At 42.9% G+C, this 15,940-nt stretch overlaps 2 protein-coding genes across 5 annotated transcripts; one reads left to right on the top strand and one right to left on the bottom strand.

The window, feature by feature from the left end:
- On the top strand, positions 1-7,740 carry LOC111272218 (protein phosphatase methylesterase 1). Of its 4 annotated transcripts, none has more exons than XM_022853533.1 (9): positions 1-49; positions 1,376-1,623; positions 2,448-2,626; positions 2,938-3,028; positions 3,322-3,506; positions 5,302-5,518; positions 5,817-6,052; positions 6,294-6,516; positions 6,688-7,740. In XM_022853533.1, the coding sequence occupies exons 3-9, from the start codon at positions 2,448-2,450 to the stop codon at positions 6,772-6,774; spliced, it is 1,218 nt and encodes a 405-aa protein (XP_022709268.1). In that variant the 5' UTR covers positions 1-49; positions 1,376-1,623; the 3' UTR covers positions 6,775-7,740. The 4 variants fall into 4 exon arrangements, with proteins under 4 accessions (XP_022709268.1, XP_022709266.1, XP_022709267.1 ...); XM_022853531.2 differs by having other exon boundaries at positions 10-274; XM_022853532.2 differs by having other exon boundaries at positions 10-297.
- A 69-nt stretch (positions 7,741-7,809) lies between these two features.
- On the bottom strand, positions 7,810-15,615 carry LOC111272217 (uncharacterized). The gene is made up of 8 exons (XM_022853529.2): positions 14,904-15,615; positions 14,382-14,575; positions 13,886-14,164; positions 13,365-13,675; positions 12,432-13,175; positions 11,611-12,185; positions 10,698-11,451; positions 7,810-10,330 (listed from the first exon to the last, which is right to left on the bottom strand). The coding sequence occupies exons 1-8, from the start codon at positions 15,365-15,367 to the stop codon at positions 8,264-8,266; spliced, it is 5,388 nt and encodes a 1,795-aa protein (XP_022709264.1). The 5' UTR covers positions 15,368-15,615; the 3' UTR covers positions 7,810-8,263.
- Positions 15,616-15,940: the final 325 nt, after the last annotated feature.

Here is a 15,940-nt window from a genome sequence, read left to right as displayed (position 1 = left end):
CACCTTTTTTCTAGACCAGTTTGGCACCTCCAGGCGTATCCTTCTGGCGGTATGTTAGCCAACGTGTGTTCTCCTAGATTGTATTTTTATTATTATTACCACTACTGTAAATATTGTTATGAGTACGTGCAAAAGCGTTTAGTAGTAGCATTGAGCAAAATGCCGCGCGAGGTCATTTTCTATTGCTTCGAAAAAGCCTAGAGAGGCTCCACTAGTGCTCTGCCTTTTGACTCGCAGACGTAGAGGCGCATATTTTGCCCTAATCCTTTATCAGGTACTAATCCACACTGTGTCAGAGTAAGTTTTTTTTTCAATATATAGTTAAAATTATTCGATTGTCTACATTTATGTAAAAAATTTACAATTATGGCTTAATTACGTATTTTGTTCGTATTTACCTAGATTTTACTACTGCAGCAAAGCTTCAGCGATTATTGTCGATCTTTGTAACTGGTCGAATGTAGATAGAGTAGCAACATTTGTTCGAAATCGGTGTTGTAGTAACTTTAATAGTGAAGTCGATAAACTTAATTAAGCGATTTTCGAGCGTATTTGCAATACTTCGGTTTGAAACGATGCTGAACAGCTTACGTACTGAACTTGGAACTTAAAACACTCACTTAGTCGCAATAACCTTTAACGACGAATAATCAGCACACTTCTAGCATTAGTGCTCTTCTGGCATGCTGCAATCAATGCTTCAGCAGCCAAGGGAATGCTATACATTATTGTAACACTATACATGAAAGATAGATATCTCTCTGCCCGACTCGTGCTGCCCAACCCAAATACTAGGAAATGATTGAACATAACGCATAAGATCCGCCTCTAAGCGTAATTCCATAGCGATGACATATTACGCAAGGCTAAAAAAATTTTTGAGGGAAGATTCTTCGTGGCCCGTTAATTGAATGGTCTGCCTGAATATGAGCCGTAACATACCACGACAAACACAGCCTTCGAGCATAACGCGCCACTTTTACTACTCTAGAAAGTCTAGCTTTTCTTGACAGGCTATTTTTCAAGTTCAGTCTAGGGCTCATTTGCTAAATGAATTGGTCAATGCGATCAAAAACATTCAGGTATTAATAACACTTCTGTAACAGCGTCCTGAAAGCGTTATAAAGTGATCATGTTCGTCGAGGTATCAAGCGAATCATCTGAAATATTTGGCCCATTGCCGCCTCATTTTGAATGGCCATTTTGAGAAAGAGGCAGTGAACTAAGAAAGCACAGGACAGGGAGAGAGTCCCTGTTTTTATTTTGAATGGAATAGGCCTACTTTGCAGTCCGTAGCTTCACTTTCCGTGTTACAGCGGCTCCATTGTCAATCGTTTTTGTTCTATTTGGGTCTTGTATCATTGTCGTCTGCTAGTGGCGGCGGTTGCCGCTATAAGAAAAGACCGAGGAGGGAAGTGAGGAGGAGGAGGAAGAGGAAGAGGTATGCGAAGCGTTCGATTTTTAGTCCGCTAGTTTGCTCGCGCTTGCGGCTCGAAGCACCGTCGACACTCACCGAGCAAAGAGAACGCGAGAGGCGCACGTTACTCCCAACAAACGAAGACAAGTCGCATTGACAAGTGCCACCATCCATCGCCCCGAGCCACTTCTGTTCCCTATCACCAAGTAAGACTCTTATTGCGACCCATCATCTAAATATTTAGTTTGGATTCGGTGCGACCGATCGAGACGAAATCTTATCGCTTCGAGCAGATATTTTTCAAAATAATAGTAATAGTACTTTCAGTTTTACCGCTATAGAGTATGTTCACAGATTATTTACGTGAATTCAATTGGTTGGATATGCATTTATCTCACATTTACCATCAGCAATCAGCACGCTCATTCAGATTCTATAAATGGTATCTACTTGTTGAATTTTAATTTAATGGTAGAAACAAACGGGCCCGTGGAACGCTGTAATATATAGCAGTAACTGGCTTTTCTATTTTTGACTTGCAGTTAAATGAGCAATATGATAGTAAAAGTATAAATGCGTATCTTCCGAAAGCACAATGCTTATTGAAACTAGAAAAATATTATCTATGTCCTTCAAATCCAGAAACCAGCAGTAAATTCTAATTGCAATAATGGTGCAAGATAAGCACTATAATTTAAGATTAGCAACTTGCTATGAGGAAAACGTCAGGATACCTTGTAATTGGATGTGTATAAATAATTTAGTGCTTAAATGTTGTGCGCTCACTGGCCGGGCTGTACGTTGAGCAAAATACAGGACAAGTACCTTTTTGCTTTCCATCAATCATGGACATAAAGTACAGCTAAAAACCTCTGGTTAAGAATGATTCCGTTTTAATTGAAAATTGAAAAATAGAAATTTACAGCTGACACACATGTATCTTCGTGACTTGGTAGTGGGAGATGTTATTGGCAGCGTTTTCACACAATTCGTACATTTCATAAAGTTTATCTTGCTTTTTGTTATCTAGATGTCATCTCTTCAGCGGGAGATGTTACGTTCGAAACTACCGGCGGTCCCTCCGGGACCCACTGGGCCTCCTCCGGCTCGCAGAGGTCGCAGGGATTATGCTCCGGTAAAAGGAAACCAATATTTCTCAGAGGAACAAGAAGTTGTACTCGATAATGGGGACGTTTTTAAGGTGTATAGGTAAGTGGCCCAAAAAGATAAAGTTGGAGCTTTAAAACACCCGAGATTAGTGTTTGCTTTATTAAATCGATTTTTGACACTTGGATTGTTCAGATTCAAACACTTACTGGATCAATAGAACCAGTCAATTTATCGGTTATTTCTCTTCGTCACCCTCTCTTGCAGCGTCCAGCACGTTCAATAAATCAATCCTGTGAAGGCTTGATTTCGTTTAGTTAGCAATATGTCAGCTTTTTGTATTCAAATGTTCTCGATTATATGTTTTTGGTATATGTGGATATGATATTAATGATTCGTTATTTTGATTTCAGATGTAGTTCGATTGACTGTCCCCCGGATAGACCTGTGCTGTTTCTTCTGCATGGAGCTGGATACAGCGGCCTGACGTGGGCATGCTTTGCGGTATGCCAACAATTATCGTAGTGTGTATTTTTATGCATACGTTATAAGGTTATAAGGCCGTTATAAGGTGCTATTTTCGATACTCCGGTTACTTCAGTTAATCCTAAAATAAGTTTGAAAATTATTTACAACATTATTCACTTTAAACAGAGGTGCTGAATTATTACTGATTAAATTTACAAGAAAATATGTTTCATAACCAGAATACGAACAGTACATTGAAATTTAGACGTACACATTTGTCTATGCTGCTCAATTAAGCGTTTTATTTTTTTTTATGTTATTAAAATTAGGCCGAGATTGTGTCTATGGTGGAATGTTCAGTAGTTGCCATCGACCTCCGCGGGCACGGAGAAAGTACTGCTTTGGACGAAACAGACCTTTCGGTTGAAGCCATGACCCATGATATTGGCCGAGTTTATCAGCAACTCTATGAAAGCCGAGAACAAAAACCGCCTGTCGTTCTTATTGGTCACAGGTAAACAACGCCGCACCGTACCGGTAGTTTTATATTCATTCCGTTAAACATCATATTTTCTGGGTATTTATCAAAACAAAAAAAGTCAGCTTCTTATATATATATATATATCTATCCGAACGGTATTTACGAGTAAACATACAGTTGACCGTTATAGGTTGCTTCATTATTAAAAATATTTAACCATAAAATTTATAGTAAGTAAACTAAATAGTTTTCCAAGCAATTAGTAAATGTCGAAAGCATTTTTGCATTCATCGTGCAACAATGCATATTGGGACCCGGTAGCTCTATCTACTGTATCTGTGTAGTATGACCCTGAGCACTGTAATTTACCACACCCATTTTTAACTGCTTGCATAGCTTATCAATTCTTCGTTTCTTTCTATGGGCTAAACTCTCGTACCACATATACATCGGGCTCCGTCTAACACTGTCATATTGTTATTCTACCCAATCAAGCCAAAGGCGAGTTCAGAATCTCGACCTACTGGGCCTGCATCCGAGTTTCGCATCTAAACTTGTTATTATAGTTGTTCCGATCCAATACTGCATCGTCCCCCATTACTACGTCACAGTTATTAATATCTCGTTGGAGCTTTCTCAGCATTACCCTGTCTGAATGAACCTAATTGTTACAAGTCATTCTGTCACTTCGCTATGTTATCACATTATTCTATTTTAGAAATCTAACCGCACTTCATTAGTAATTCCATTAGCTTGTGAAATAAGAGTTTCCACCGTTGCCTGCAGCTGTTTTCGTTGGTCAACTTACATGATGATAGAGAAAGGCGCGACTAATCGTGACTAGATCGTGACCAATTTACTCGCTGTTCCTACAAACTTTGCCTTGAAGTAAGATTACAATCCTGTCGCTCTATAAAAGACGTCCCCCAGGGCTACGTTAATTATTCTGTATAGACATTGTAAATCAGTCTGTGTGATATGTATATAAAAAACATACCCTCAGTGAATCGATCGTCTAGGCAGTCCTCGGTGGGATGCGGTAATACGAATGTTGTTAGAAGGATGGATGACTCACAGGTTCATGAAGAGACTATTCCTGAGAGGATCACGACTAGTTTTGCCAAAATAAGACTAGGTCTTGGCGTTTCCAACTAGGGTGTAGACCAAACTACACACTTATGCTATTTCCTGAACAAGAAGATACGGCTGGAGGGCCTACGTAGGTTTAACGTGGACTTCTTGCGGAAGAACGCTAAAAAATACGTTCTCTCCTATTTCACCCGTAAAGGATCTGCAAATCCGCCGCTAAAAGTGGATACGCATCCACCTGCTTAGCCACGGCATTTACTGTCCCAAGAGCATCACGCGCTTCAGGACGACGGGAGGCTTGGTTGTGCAAACCTGCAATCGCGTACTTCAGTAGAACACCCTCACAGTGTTCAGGACTGATCACTCTGCCACTCGCTTTGGAAAACATGAAGCCCCGTCCGACACGCACCTGAAGAGACTCCAGACAATGCACGTCAAATGGAATCCACTAGACTCTAGAATATACCGGTTGCGGGATGGAAATGTTCCAAGAATTAATAAATCAATACCTTTACATAAGCGCAGAATAAGTAGCTATGAAGCGCTTATTCCTACCACCCAACGGCAAAGCTAAGCTGCCGCCCTCCACTATATATATGTAAATGCTTTAATAGCATTACCATACTAGTTGAAAATTGATAAATCCGCGGTTTGTGCATAAAAGATACGTTTTTTTTTTACTTGTGTGCGTTCTTGCCGTAATATATGTCTATATGCGACTATGAAATTTACGTTTTAGCATGGGCGGTGCATTAGCAGTACACGTCGCGGCTGCAGGATGTATACCGGAAGTATCTGGCATTGTAGTAATCGATGTTGTGGAAGGAACAGCGCTGGATGCCCTGCAAAGTATGCAGGCTGTACTACGAGCAAGACCACGCTCCTTCCATAGTTTGGATTATGCTGTGGAATGGTCGTGCAGGTCGGGACAAACTAAAAATATTAATGCTGCAAAAGTAAGACTTGGCTTCAATATTTGGCCACTAAAATAGTAATCACCACATGTGATCTTATCCCAGTTCTTCGATATTTTTTAGGTATTGATTTGATATATGGGGTTGCGGGCATTATTGATTCGGCATCTTAGTTCGGAAGAAGTTGACAATTCAAAAAGCACAACTGTAGTCTTCGCCGCCATTAAGCAACGATAGTGTTTTACTCTAAAGAATCTTGATTGCATTTAAGACAGTATGTCAGATAATATTTTCGATTCTATCAGCTTATAATGTTAAACATTGGATATATCTTTCAAAGGTGTCCATGCCTGCTATGCTAAAACGAATATCTGACGGAGTACCGGCAACGAAGCTTATTAAAATGAGTAAGGTTTCTTCGCCGATTCCTACAACTAATGAGGTAGGAAACGATAGTACGGGCTCGTCAGCTGAAGCGCACAACAGCATCGGTGCTGCTGCTGCTGCTGGCGTGATACCTGAAGATAGAAAGGCGGACTTCAATCCTGTTAACAAGACCGATCAAAACAACCAGGGGTAAAGCATGGTCATTGTAATAGTTCATTCAGACTGATTTTCGATTGTCAACTCGAGCGTATAGTCTCATAAAGCGTCAAATTTTTGAGCTGGCTTTAAGTATAACTTTGATGCATGCTTTATAAAGTCGGAATTATGTATTTCTATCAAAGGAAAATTAAAACGCTTTTGATTTGTCCTTTAAAATAGTACATATTTTCCAATTTCACTGAAGCTTATTTCGTTCTGCATTCCGGCATAGATTTACATGGCGCATTGACCTGTCAAGAACGGAACCTTATTGGTCCGGATGGTTCCGAGGCTTATCTTCATCTTTCCTGGCCCAATCCTGTGCCAAGCTTCTTCTTCTTGCCGGTATTGATCGACTAGATCGTGACCTAACCATTGGGCAAATGCAAGGAAAATTTCAGACGCAGGTTCTACCGAAAGTCGGTCATGCCGTTCATGAGGATGCTCCTGTCAAGGTAGCTATTAATCTCAACGTACAGCAAATATATTTTCCAGGAATGATTAGAATTGACATCATTTGTGCCACCATCCAGTTAGTCTGTGAGACGCTAAGTGACAAACGTATTAATAAAAGTGGGAGTATCGCTGTGTCTTTACTAAATCTATAGTCTTGTTTGTGATTTTAGGTGGCAGAAGCAATTTCATCATTCCTTGTACGGAATAAATTATGTGAAAAAATCGGAGACTTTTCACCGCCGTCGGTCTGTTGTTAAAAACAAACAACTCTGTCCCTTCTTGCCTATCAACGCTTCGTTCATAAGTGGATTTATCGATCAGAATTGGACGGTTGTGCGACGTCTAGCTGCTCGCTGCTATGACATTTAATTTCTAGCAACTGTCAACTGGACGAGAATTGTTGTTAGCAAATAGCTATTACATAACGGAATGTTTTCAATAAGTCTAAATGCATGCCACTTTGGTACATTAGGTATCCCAGCTTTGGAAGCTAGCATTACGTGGCGCAGTAGCATCAGCCAATGACTTGAAGAATACAGGCTCATTTTTTTTTGTCGGCTACTTTTAATCCTTGTAGATACCTTGCGACACTGCGCGTCTCTATCGTAACATAGTGATGGGACAGAACATAAATAACGTTTGTTTGGCAAAAACCCTACGACAATAAAAGTTACAGTGACTAGAGAAACATCAACAGCTGAACGAATCCATCTGAAAATACGTATCCCACATATATTGTTAAATAATATGTGCCTTTATGTATCTGCATGTGCTGCACCTTCTTTGATCTATATCGTAAGCCAAAGCTATTTAGGTGCTGAATATCAGGAGATCACAGTTTCACTATTAAACTAAATATAATAAAGGTGCCAAAGGCAATCCATGGATGATAAATGGTACCCCCAGAGCGAAGTTACACTGCACCCCTAACCTTGATGATTTCATATGCTTGGACTGAGAAATTTTGGCGAACCTATCTAGAGCCTCGTCAGCCGGTGAAGTATCGCAAAGTTGTTTAACCTTCAAGCTCTCGGGAATATCTCAAGCATTTGTCGAATTTATGGACTGTGTTCGCGTAATTTTATTGGTGCGCTCTAGTAATATATTTGGGAACGATGTAAAGAAAACTAGATACAGAACTCGTGTAGGTAAATTAGAGGTCCGTGATTATAGGAAACTACTAACGGAAAATAAATTCGGGCTATCGCTTGCATTTGACTGAACTTGGTTGACTTGCTTAGTTGTTAGTTAACAGCTTATACCAGCGATTGTCACTAGAGAATAGCTGCGCATTTTTGCTGGAAAATATGTTATTATACTTTTATTAATACAAAAATACATTTCCGGTGGGTCTTTATTATACACACAAAGCATATTATCTGGTTGATACGTCACTCATTGTCTGCTGTTGCATCAGGGCTGGCCATACATTAAAATGAAACAGCACTTTTTGCTCTATGTACATAAGTGTAGAACTGAATGACCCTGTTAGTTAGGTATTTTATATTACTATACCCCGTGGATTAGGGTAACGCAAAACTATTATAATACACTTTATGTGCGAAATTGCTGCCTTTTTATCTTGTCAACATGAATAATGAGAGCCTGAAAAAGATCTCAAATGACGAGTGTATGGAGTGCCAACAATAGAAACTCCACATGTAGTACCGACGATCGTCTAACTACTACAGCTATCTGTCGACTGAATAGGGGGATGGGCGACAAAACTTAAATATGTATGTAGGCTTACGTATGTGGCGTTGGTTGGGATACACTATCGACAATCTGATTTAACACTGCTAGCACTTCCTCTTGCGAATGTCTTTTCTCTTTAGAGGTGGCTCGGCCATTACGGGATATTGTGACTGTGCCATCGTCGTCGATTCCATTGTGGTAACGTCGAGTTCCGATACATTCATCTAGGTCAGCTGAATTTTCGACTTGATCGTGAACTAAATTCAATGTGTCACAAAATTCAGATTTGTTTAGTATTCCATTACATTTTACCTCATTAAACTTTTCGTTTTCAACGTTATTATTGTTCACATTAGGACTCATCGATTCTCCAGAGTCGTATTCATCCTTATTCCCATCGTGAGCCTTATGTATATCAATTTTCTGTGGAACAACACTACTCTCTTTAGAGGGATCACTAAAGGACATGGAACTTCGAGTTGGTTTTGGTCGTTTGAGTGCAGAACCATCATCCTGAGAGGTACGCAATGAAGCACTACGTCGAACGATAGCTCCGTATATTGTCGAATTGCTCACCTCTCGCTCCATCCGACGTCGATCGGCGCATACCTTGTCGAGGACTTGGTTCACAACAGCGAACACATCCGATTCGATAAACTCTACAAGAAGGTCGGGAGATTCACCGAGCAGCTCAGGAATGCTGTCGGGATAAAATCGGGTAGCATCGTGTCGTCCGCGGTCTTCGAACAAAATTTCGCCGTCCTCAAACTTGATCTTCAGGTCGTCATAATGTAAAAATGCCTGCGCACGGTTCGTTTTAGGGATGGTGAAGTGAGTCTTTACGTGATCCCGTAGAGTAGCCGGATTGATGTTACTATACGAGCAATGCGGACAACCGTTTTCATGCTTCAGAATGTGCCGTTTAATATGATGCTGCATACCGTCTTTACGGACGCAGGTGTGCGGGCATGCTGTACAGGAAAACATTCGTCGCTCTTCTTCCAGCTCTTCAGGCTCTGGTGTCCTTGTAACCGCTTCCAGGGTCATTGGTTCCGCGTCCTCAACTAGTGTCTGAGGCACAGAAGCTGTGTGGAATAACACAGAAATCGACTGTTGTGAATTCGCATCAAGATCAAGTCCAGAGTCAGTCTTCGACACTGCAGCGTCATGCATGCCACGGTGCCGACTAATAATATCATATTTATTCGTTGCGAAGTGACATTGCTCACAACGAAAACGACCCTCACTAACATGTCTAAGGAGGTGACTTTCAAAGAGGTTCTGTTTGGAAAATGTCGCTGGACATTTCGGACACTGCTTAACGGCCGGTGTACTGAGATGATGTCGCATATAGTGTAGCTGAGCGTGTGCAGCCATATTATCTTTTTCGTCGACTGAGTATGAACACACGTGACACTTGAAGCGTCGCATCAGCTCATCGTGTAGACGAGCATGGAATCGTAGCACAACTTGCTTATCGAAGCTAGCGGGACACGCGGAGCACTTGTATCGCCCATTGGTCACTCCGTCAAAAACAGCCTTCGACTCTTGAAGCTCAGCCATTAGTAAAGCAACAGAGTACTCTTCGCTGGCGTAATTCGTGGACGAATTCTCGGAATCTTCGTCTGCCGAGATTTCTGACTTCACAGTCTGCTCTTTCGAGGCAGCTGCTTTTCGTTCTTTCGACGGTGTGACCGTTTCCTTCCCTGAGCTAACCCGTCTTTCGTCTTTCGGAACAGATGGAAAAAGGCTTGTAATTGGTTTTGATGAATCGACGGTAGATGTTGATGGAACATCCGTTGACGTAGCTGGCTGTTTTTTTGGAACCAGAAAAATGGGCTTCGATGGCCTTGGTGGCATGCCCAATTTTAGTGCCTGTTTTCGAGTGCCCGGTCCGGTGGCATGCCTGTGACAGAAGCCTAGTTTTTTAATCATGTACTCCTCTGTGTGAACCTGCTCGTGTTGCTGAATGTACACAGGCTTGTTCATTGAGTATGAGCATTTTGAGCAGCGAAATTCGTCCGGATGACGGTGATGACTCAGATGACGTTTCAGTTCATTGGGGCTAACGAAAAGCGCGGGGCATTCAGGACAAGCAACCCATTTACGTTGGTTTTTCTGCAACGACATAAGAGTCATTACGCTTGTTAAACTAACAATCACCAAATGAATCGAATTGAAGGGTTGCAGTGATTAGCATATGTTATTAGAAATATCTAAAATAGATGAACAAATGTCTTTTGATATAAATAAAAAGACCCAATTTAACAAGTTATATTCATACCAGCCCCAGACTAGTCAGCCGTCATATCATATGTACCGTTTATATAACATACTAGTACATATGCACATATATTGTTAATTGATTCTTCCTTTTTCCATGTCATAATAAGAAGTTAATAAATATAAGTTGCGCAAGTTAGAAAAGTCGACAAACTTGACGTGTGCTACTGATGCTGCTGGTACGACTAGAGCAACAACTGACCTTGTTCTGGTAGGAAATCAGACCATCCCTGCGTCGCTCGCCAATATCATCTTTCTGTTTTTGATGAGTGGGGGCTTCTTTTGGTTTTTTGATGACCTCCTGCTTGGGAAATAATGGTCCAGCGAAATCGTTACTGTGCATACTACTACCTCCATTTTGACGACTTTGCAAAAGGTTAAATAATTCAGATTCAACGGCACTGCAATTGTATTTGATCTTCTTAACTGGCTGCGGACGCGACATTGCTGAACCAGCTGCTGTTTTAGAGGACGCTTGAACTGCTTTAGCCGAGGATTCCTCATCACTAGTGTCTTCTATTTCTTCGATCATCTCAACACCCGCATCGTCTTTGCGAACTCGCTGAGTTACGTGTGACCTCAGATGATTACAAAGCTCAGTCTGGATTTGGGCTTTAAACGTGCATAGATGGCACGTGTAGCGTTCAGGTGAGGTTTCACGATGCAGCAATTCGTGGAATCGAACATTGTCTTTGCTACGATTCATTAGCGGACAGAACCGGCATTTATGCATCTTGAGGGCGATGCCATTTTTAACAACACGGAACGTGCGAATACTGTCAGTCGAATTCGACTCGGTTGTGACTGAAATTTCCGCTGGGGGCAGCCAGGACCCCTCAGGGAACTTCTGGTCAGGTGCCCCTTTCTGATGTACTCTTGCGTGCTGCGTGATCAGATGGGGATGCATCGCCCAATAACTGCACTTGTCGCATTTATATTTAGCCTTCGGGTTGTACCTGCAATTAATAAGAAGGTGCGTATCATAACGTTAGTAAAAATATAGGCTTTTCGATTTTCAACAGGAAGCGTAAAGTGCGGGTTGAATGATAGTAGTAATTATAACAGAAATAAAAGTACACAATGCGTGTTTCCGTGTATTTCTCTGGAATACTTACCTATGGAATTGCTTATGGTAGATGAATTGAGAGTTTGAGTTTGTTACAAATGGACAAGTGTCACACTTGAGCACAAGTCCGTTGGCCTCTGCGCCGGCGTCTCGCGTTGAATTGACAGCCTCCACCGTTCCAGCTTCGCGGCGGCGCTCGGCGGTTACGTCGGAGAAGATCGCTGCGAGACTTGTCGTTGTTATATCGAGGCCAACTCCATTTGTATCTAGAACTCCTTGAGCCCCTCTTTTGACGTGTTGCGGGTGCAAGCACATGTGCCGCTGGATTCGTCGTCGGGTCTCCTGATAGAAGTCGCAATAAGGACACTTGTATCGCATTAAATCAGGACGCGCGCGAATGTGTCCTTCACGATGCCGCTGCAAGTTGGATTTTTGAACGGTTCGGTACGGGCAGTTGTTACAGCGTAATTTGCGGGTCACGCCCGTTAGCTCTGCGTTGGACGTAACTTTTTCCACTCTATTAATTATCTGGGATGTTTCGTCCATTTGAAATACATTTCCATTCTGTCGGTAAGTAAGCTGCAAACGGATATATTTCGGGTCTACTGGCGTATCACGATGTACCTTGAAGATTGCAACAAAATAATTAGTTGGTTTGCTTCAATAAAATGTAAAGGCTTTTTGCTTTTTGGAATATGTTTATATTCTTTGTTTTGCAAAAGCACTTTTTATTTTGATAGGTATATCGTCCTGTTCAGTTGAAGGCTACCTGACCTAGATACTGTAGAAATCATTTCCGTTTTATGCGTTCTATGCATAGGAAACTAACCCAACTGTAACGCCAAGCAAAAGTGTTCGGAACAAACGTACCTGCTGTAAATGTATCCAGGCGGTGTGATGCCATTTATTAGCAAGACCACATTTGGTGCAGATGAACGGGAGCACGTTGGCATGCGCGCCCAAATGGCCAAGCATAATGTCCTTATGATCGCATGTGTACTCACAGTGGGCGCATTTTAGTGCGCCTCCTGGTGGTCCGTTCGTTGTAGGTGCTTCAGACGTTGCCGGGGATATTGTAGCCGATCGTTGTGATTGTTGCTGAAGCTGCTGTTGTAACTGAAGCTGCTTCTGCTGTTGCTGTTGCAGAGTTTGCTGTTGCTGCTGCTGCTGCTGCTGCTGTTGTCGTATCTGTTCTTTTTTCTGCAATTGCTGAATCATGTAGTTGTGCGTATCCTCTCGCTGCTTGTTTGTTCGAGCCTGCTGCTGTTGTCGCATAGCCTGCTGGATAGCTGCTACACTCTGCGCAGCGATCATCGAACCCACAGGCACCGGAGCTAACTGGGCTTGTACCACTTGTCGCGCATTTATCTGCGAAGATACAGGTGACTGTTGTTGTTGTTGTTGCCGCTGCTGTTGTTGTTGTGGTGATGTGTGAAGCTGCTGTACTGAACGATCTTGAGGAGTAACAAGTCGCTGTTGTTGTTGGTATTGCTGAATGCGTGCCTGCACAGTTGGATCGCCCATGAAGGACGGATGTATCCGGCCTTGAGTGGCCATTACACCAGCTTCGGCCTGATCATCCGGCGTTTCCATGTGTTCTCCATTTGCTGGCCCCTGTAACGTTCATCTTCAGTCTTTAAAATGCGGCCTAAGTAGTTACGTAGGTCATTTGAAAAACTGAATAAGAAACATTTCGAGAAAATACAATTGTGTTTGTTAAACTATGGCCATTTGGCATGCTGCTACCGATTTCGAGCAAGTACATGAACGAAGCTTGCATGTATAAAGCTTTGTATTAGTTACCTCTTTGATAAAGCATTGGTACTTGCTATAATCTCTCAGGCCCGCTTCATTGATACAAATGCATCGGGCAGCGCGATGAAGACGATCGCCCTTGCTTATTCGGCCCCGAATATGCTTGTTAATGTCCCAATAGTAATTACTTTTTAGGTTGCAAGCCGAACATTCAAAGGGTCGAACATTTAAATGCTGCATATAGTGAATATGAAATCGAGACGCGGTTTTCGTCAAGAAATCGCAATATGGGCAAAAATAGTGCGCATTATTGGGTGTCTTCTGTACCGAGTTCTGCAGATCTTGTTGAACAGCGAATTCTGCAAGTCCAAAAATATTCAAACATTGGTTTTTATCAGTAGCAGTTCGGGCTGTAGGTCATGAGCTAAATTATACACAATAAACGAACAGACTAAGGGACAGAAAAAATGTAATAAGCTCGGAAAGTTTACACAACAAAAACGATGTTCACTAGTATTTTCAACCATTGTTTACCCAAATATTTGATCATGTCATGGCGTGTCACTTACTTTCGCGGTCGACGTTCTCTTGCTGTGACTGTTGCGTGCTTTCCGTCACCTTCTGAATGGTTTTGTAAAGAAGCGACTCGTTTGGCGTACCACTCGACTGAGTTGCCGTGTCAGGGTGAGTACTCAATAGATTCCTGAGCATGCCCCCGGAGGGTAGCAGCGATGTTGTCAATGATGATTTTTCTTGGTTTTGGTCCAGTGGCGGAGCAGATGTTTGGTTCGATTCTTGGTCAGTGGGCGGTGTATCGTGGTATTTCGTCATGTGTTTGTTGAGATCATCTGATACGAATAGAGAAACCGCATAAATAAAGCATATGGAACGAACGCATAATTAAAATAAAGCTGCTGATTTATTGCATCTACTGCTATGTATAAACAATTAATTCAATAAAATTAAATATACGATGAGTTTTAAAGTACGGGCAGTTGTTACTATAATTGTACCACGTGGCGAAAACTTATTTGCTTTAATCTTCATTCAATTGTCTATGCTTACTTTTCCAGACCGTCTTGTAGGGGCAAAGTTCGCACGAAAGTGGTTTGTGAATGTATTCATGCTTCTGATATTCCTGCTTAACACGAGTTGAATACGCGCAATAGCGGCACTTAAAAATCGTACCGGAGCGCTGACCGGGGGGTTTTAATGACAGCGCTGAAGCGCCGCTACTTCGCGTGGAGCTCTCCGCATTCCTGCAATAACCACAGACAATTCCACCGGTCAAATTTCTCCAGACACACGTATCACTTACGAATATTGAATTTCAATAACGTCAAGCAAACTTTCAGCCGTCACACAACTTCAGCATTGATTTGCCTTCTTTTTTCTAAGCTTTATAGTAGTGAACAAAAATTGCGCTTTTCACGGTCGATTTTTTCCAGGGAGGAACCACCTTGCTCCACGGCTTTGATTGAGCACATCCGTTAATCGCATTTTGTGGTTAGTTAGCTGCTAAGATGCTCGTTATTATCCGCCGCCTTGTTAATCCTTGTCACTCGTTTGTCTTAAGTGAATACCTACCCTCCTCCAGAAGGTCCAGCCACCGGGGTGATGCTCAATCCTAGCCTACTCTGTAGCCTGGCCAGTGCATCATCCTGGCCTGAACCCGATGGGCCTGCTGCATTATGAGGAGAACTAGTAAGAGGAAGAGGTGCTGCTGCTGCTGCTGCTGCTGCTGGCAGTACGGATTGTGATGCTGGCGGTGACGGTATACACGACGGTTTAGTCCGTAACATCTGAGCTTGTTCAGCCTCAGCTTCATTCATATGCTCCTTCTTGTGGTGCTCAAGAAGGTCCGAAAGGCTGAGAAAGCAGATTCCGCACAGGTCGCATGTGACGGCGGCGTCCCCCTCATCCTCTTGGCTTGTAGTAGCCTCGTCAATTCCAATAGAGGCTCCCTCCATTTCGCCTGGCATCGAACCGTCGACGACCAGCTCACCTCCTGTCCCACCGCTGCCAATTGCACTTGAACCACACTGCATCATCTTGCCGTTGACAAGCAACCATTCGCTTCGACACAAACGAGATAGACTAGACGAAGCCTAGCGAGCACTGGGAAACGCAGCAACCAGGGAAGCTCACCCTGGCGGCTGCCGCAGCATTATGCCGTAGCTCTGCAACAGTAACAACAACTCATGTGGAACTTAAGCGACTCGACCCGGCTTGCCTGCCTGCCTGCCTGCTCCTGTGGTCTTAGTGGAGATTTCAGTGAAGATCACCGTCCAGCCAGCGAAAACAGCGGTGGCTACAACAACAACAACGCTACTACTGCCGCCCCGGGGAGGAGGACCAACACATGGCGGCAGGATGCTGCTGTGAAACTGTATGCGGCTGCTGCAGCCACCGCTGTCTGTTGCTCTGCCCGGCTCTGCTGGCCGAGGAGAGGAGGAAGTCAGCGACAAGCTACTAGATCGTTGTAGTAGTAGAAGTGGCGGTATCAGCAGCAATGGTGGTGGTGGTGGTGGTGGTGGTAGTGCTGGTGCTGGTGGTGGTGGTGCTGCTGCTGCTACTGCTACTACTACTACCACTACTACTACCACTACTACTACCACTACCAC

Source organism: Varroa jacobsoni, unplaced genomic scaffold (genome assembly GCF_002532875.2).
Source record: "Varroa jacobsoni isolate VJ856 unplaced genomic scaffold, vjacob_1.0 contig01789, whole genome shotgun sequence".
NCBI lineage: Eukaryota > Metazoa > Arthropoda > Arachnida > Mesostigmata > Varroidae > Varroa > Varroa jacobsoni.
The sequence above is the reverse complement of the archived record's forward strand: the minus strand, read 5'-3'. Positions and strand labels throughout refer to the sequence as shown.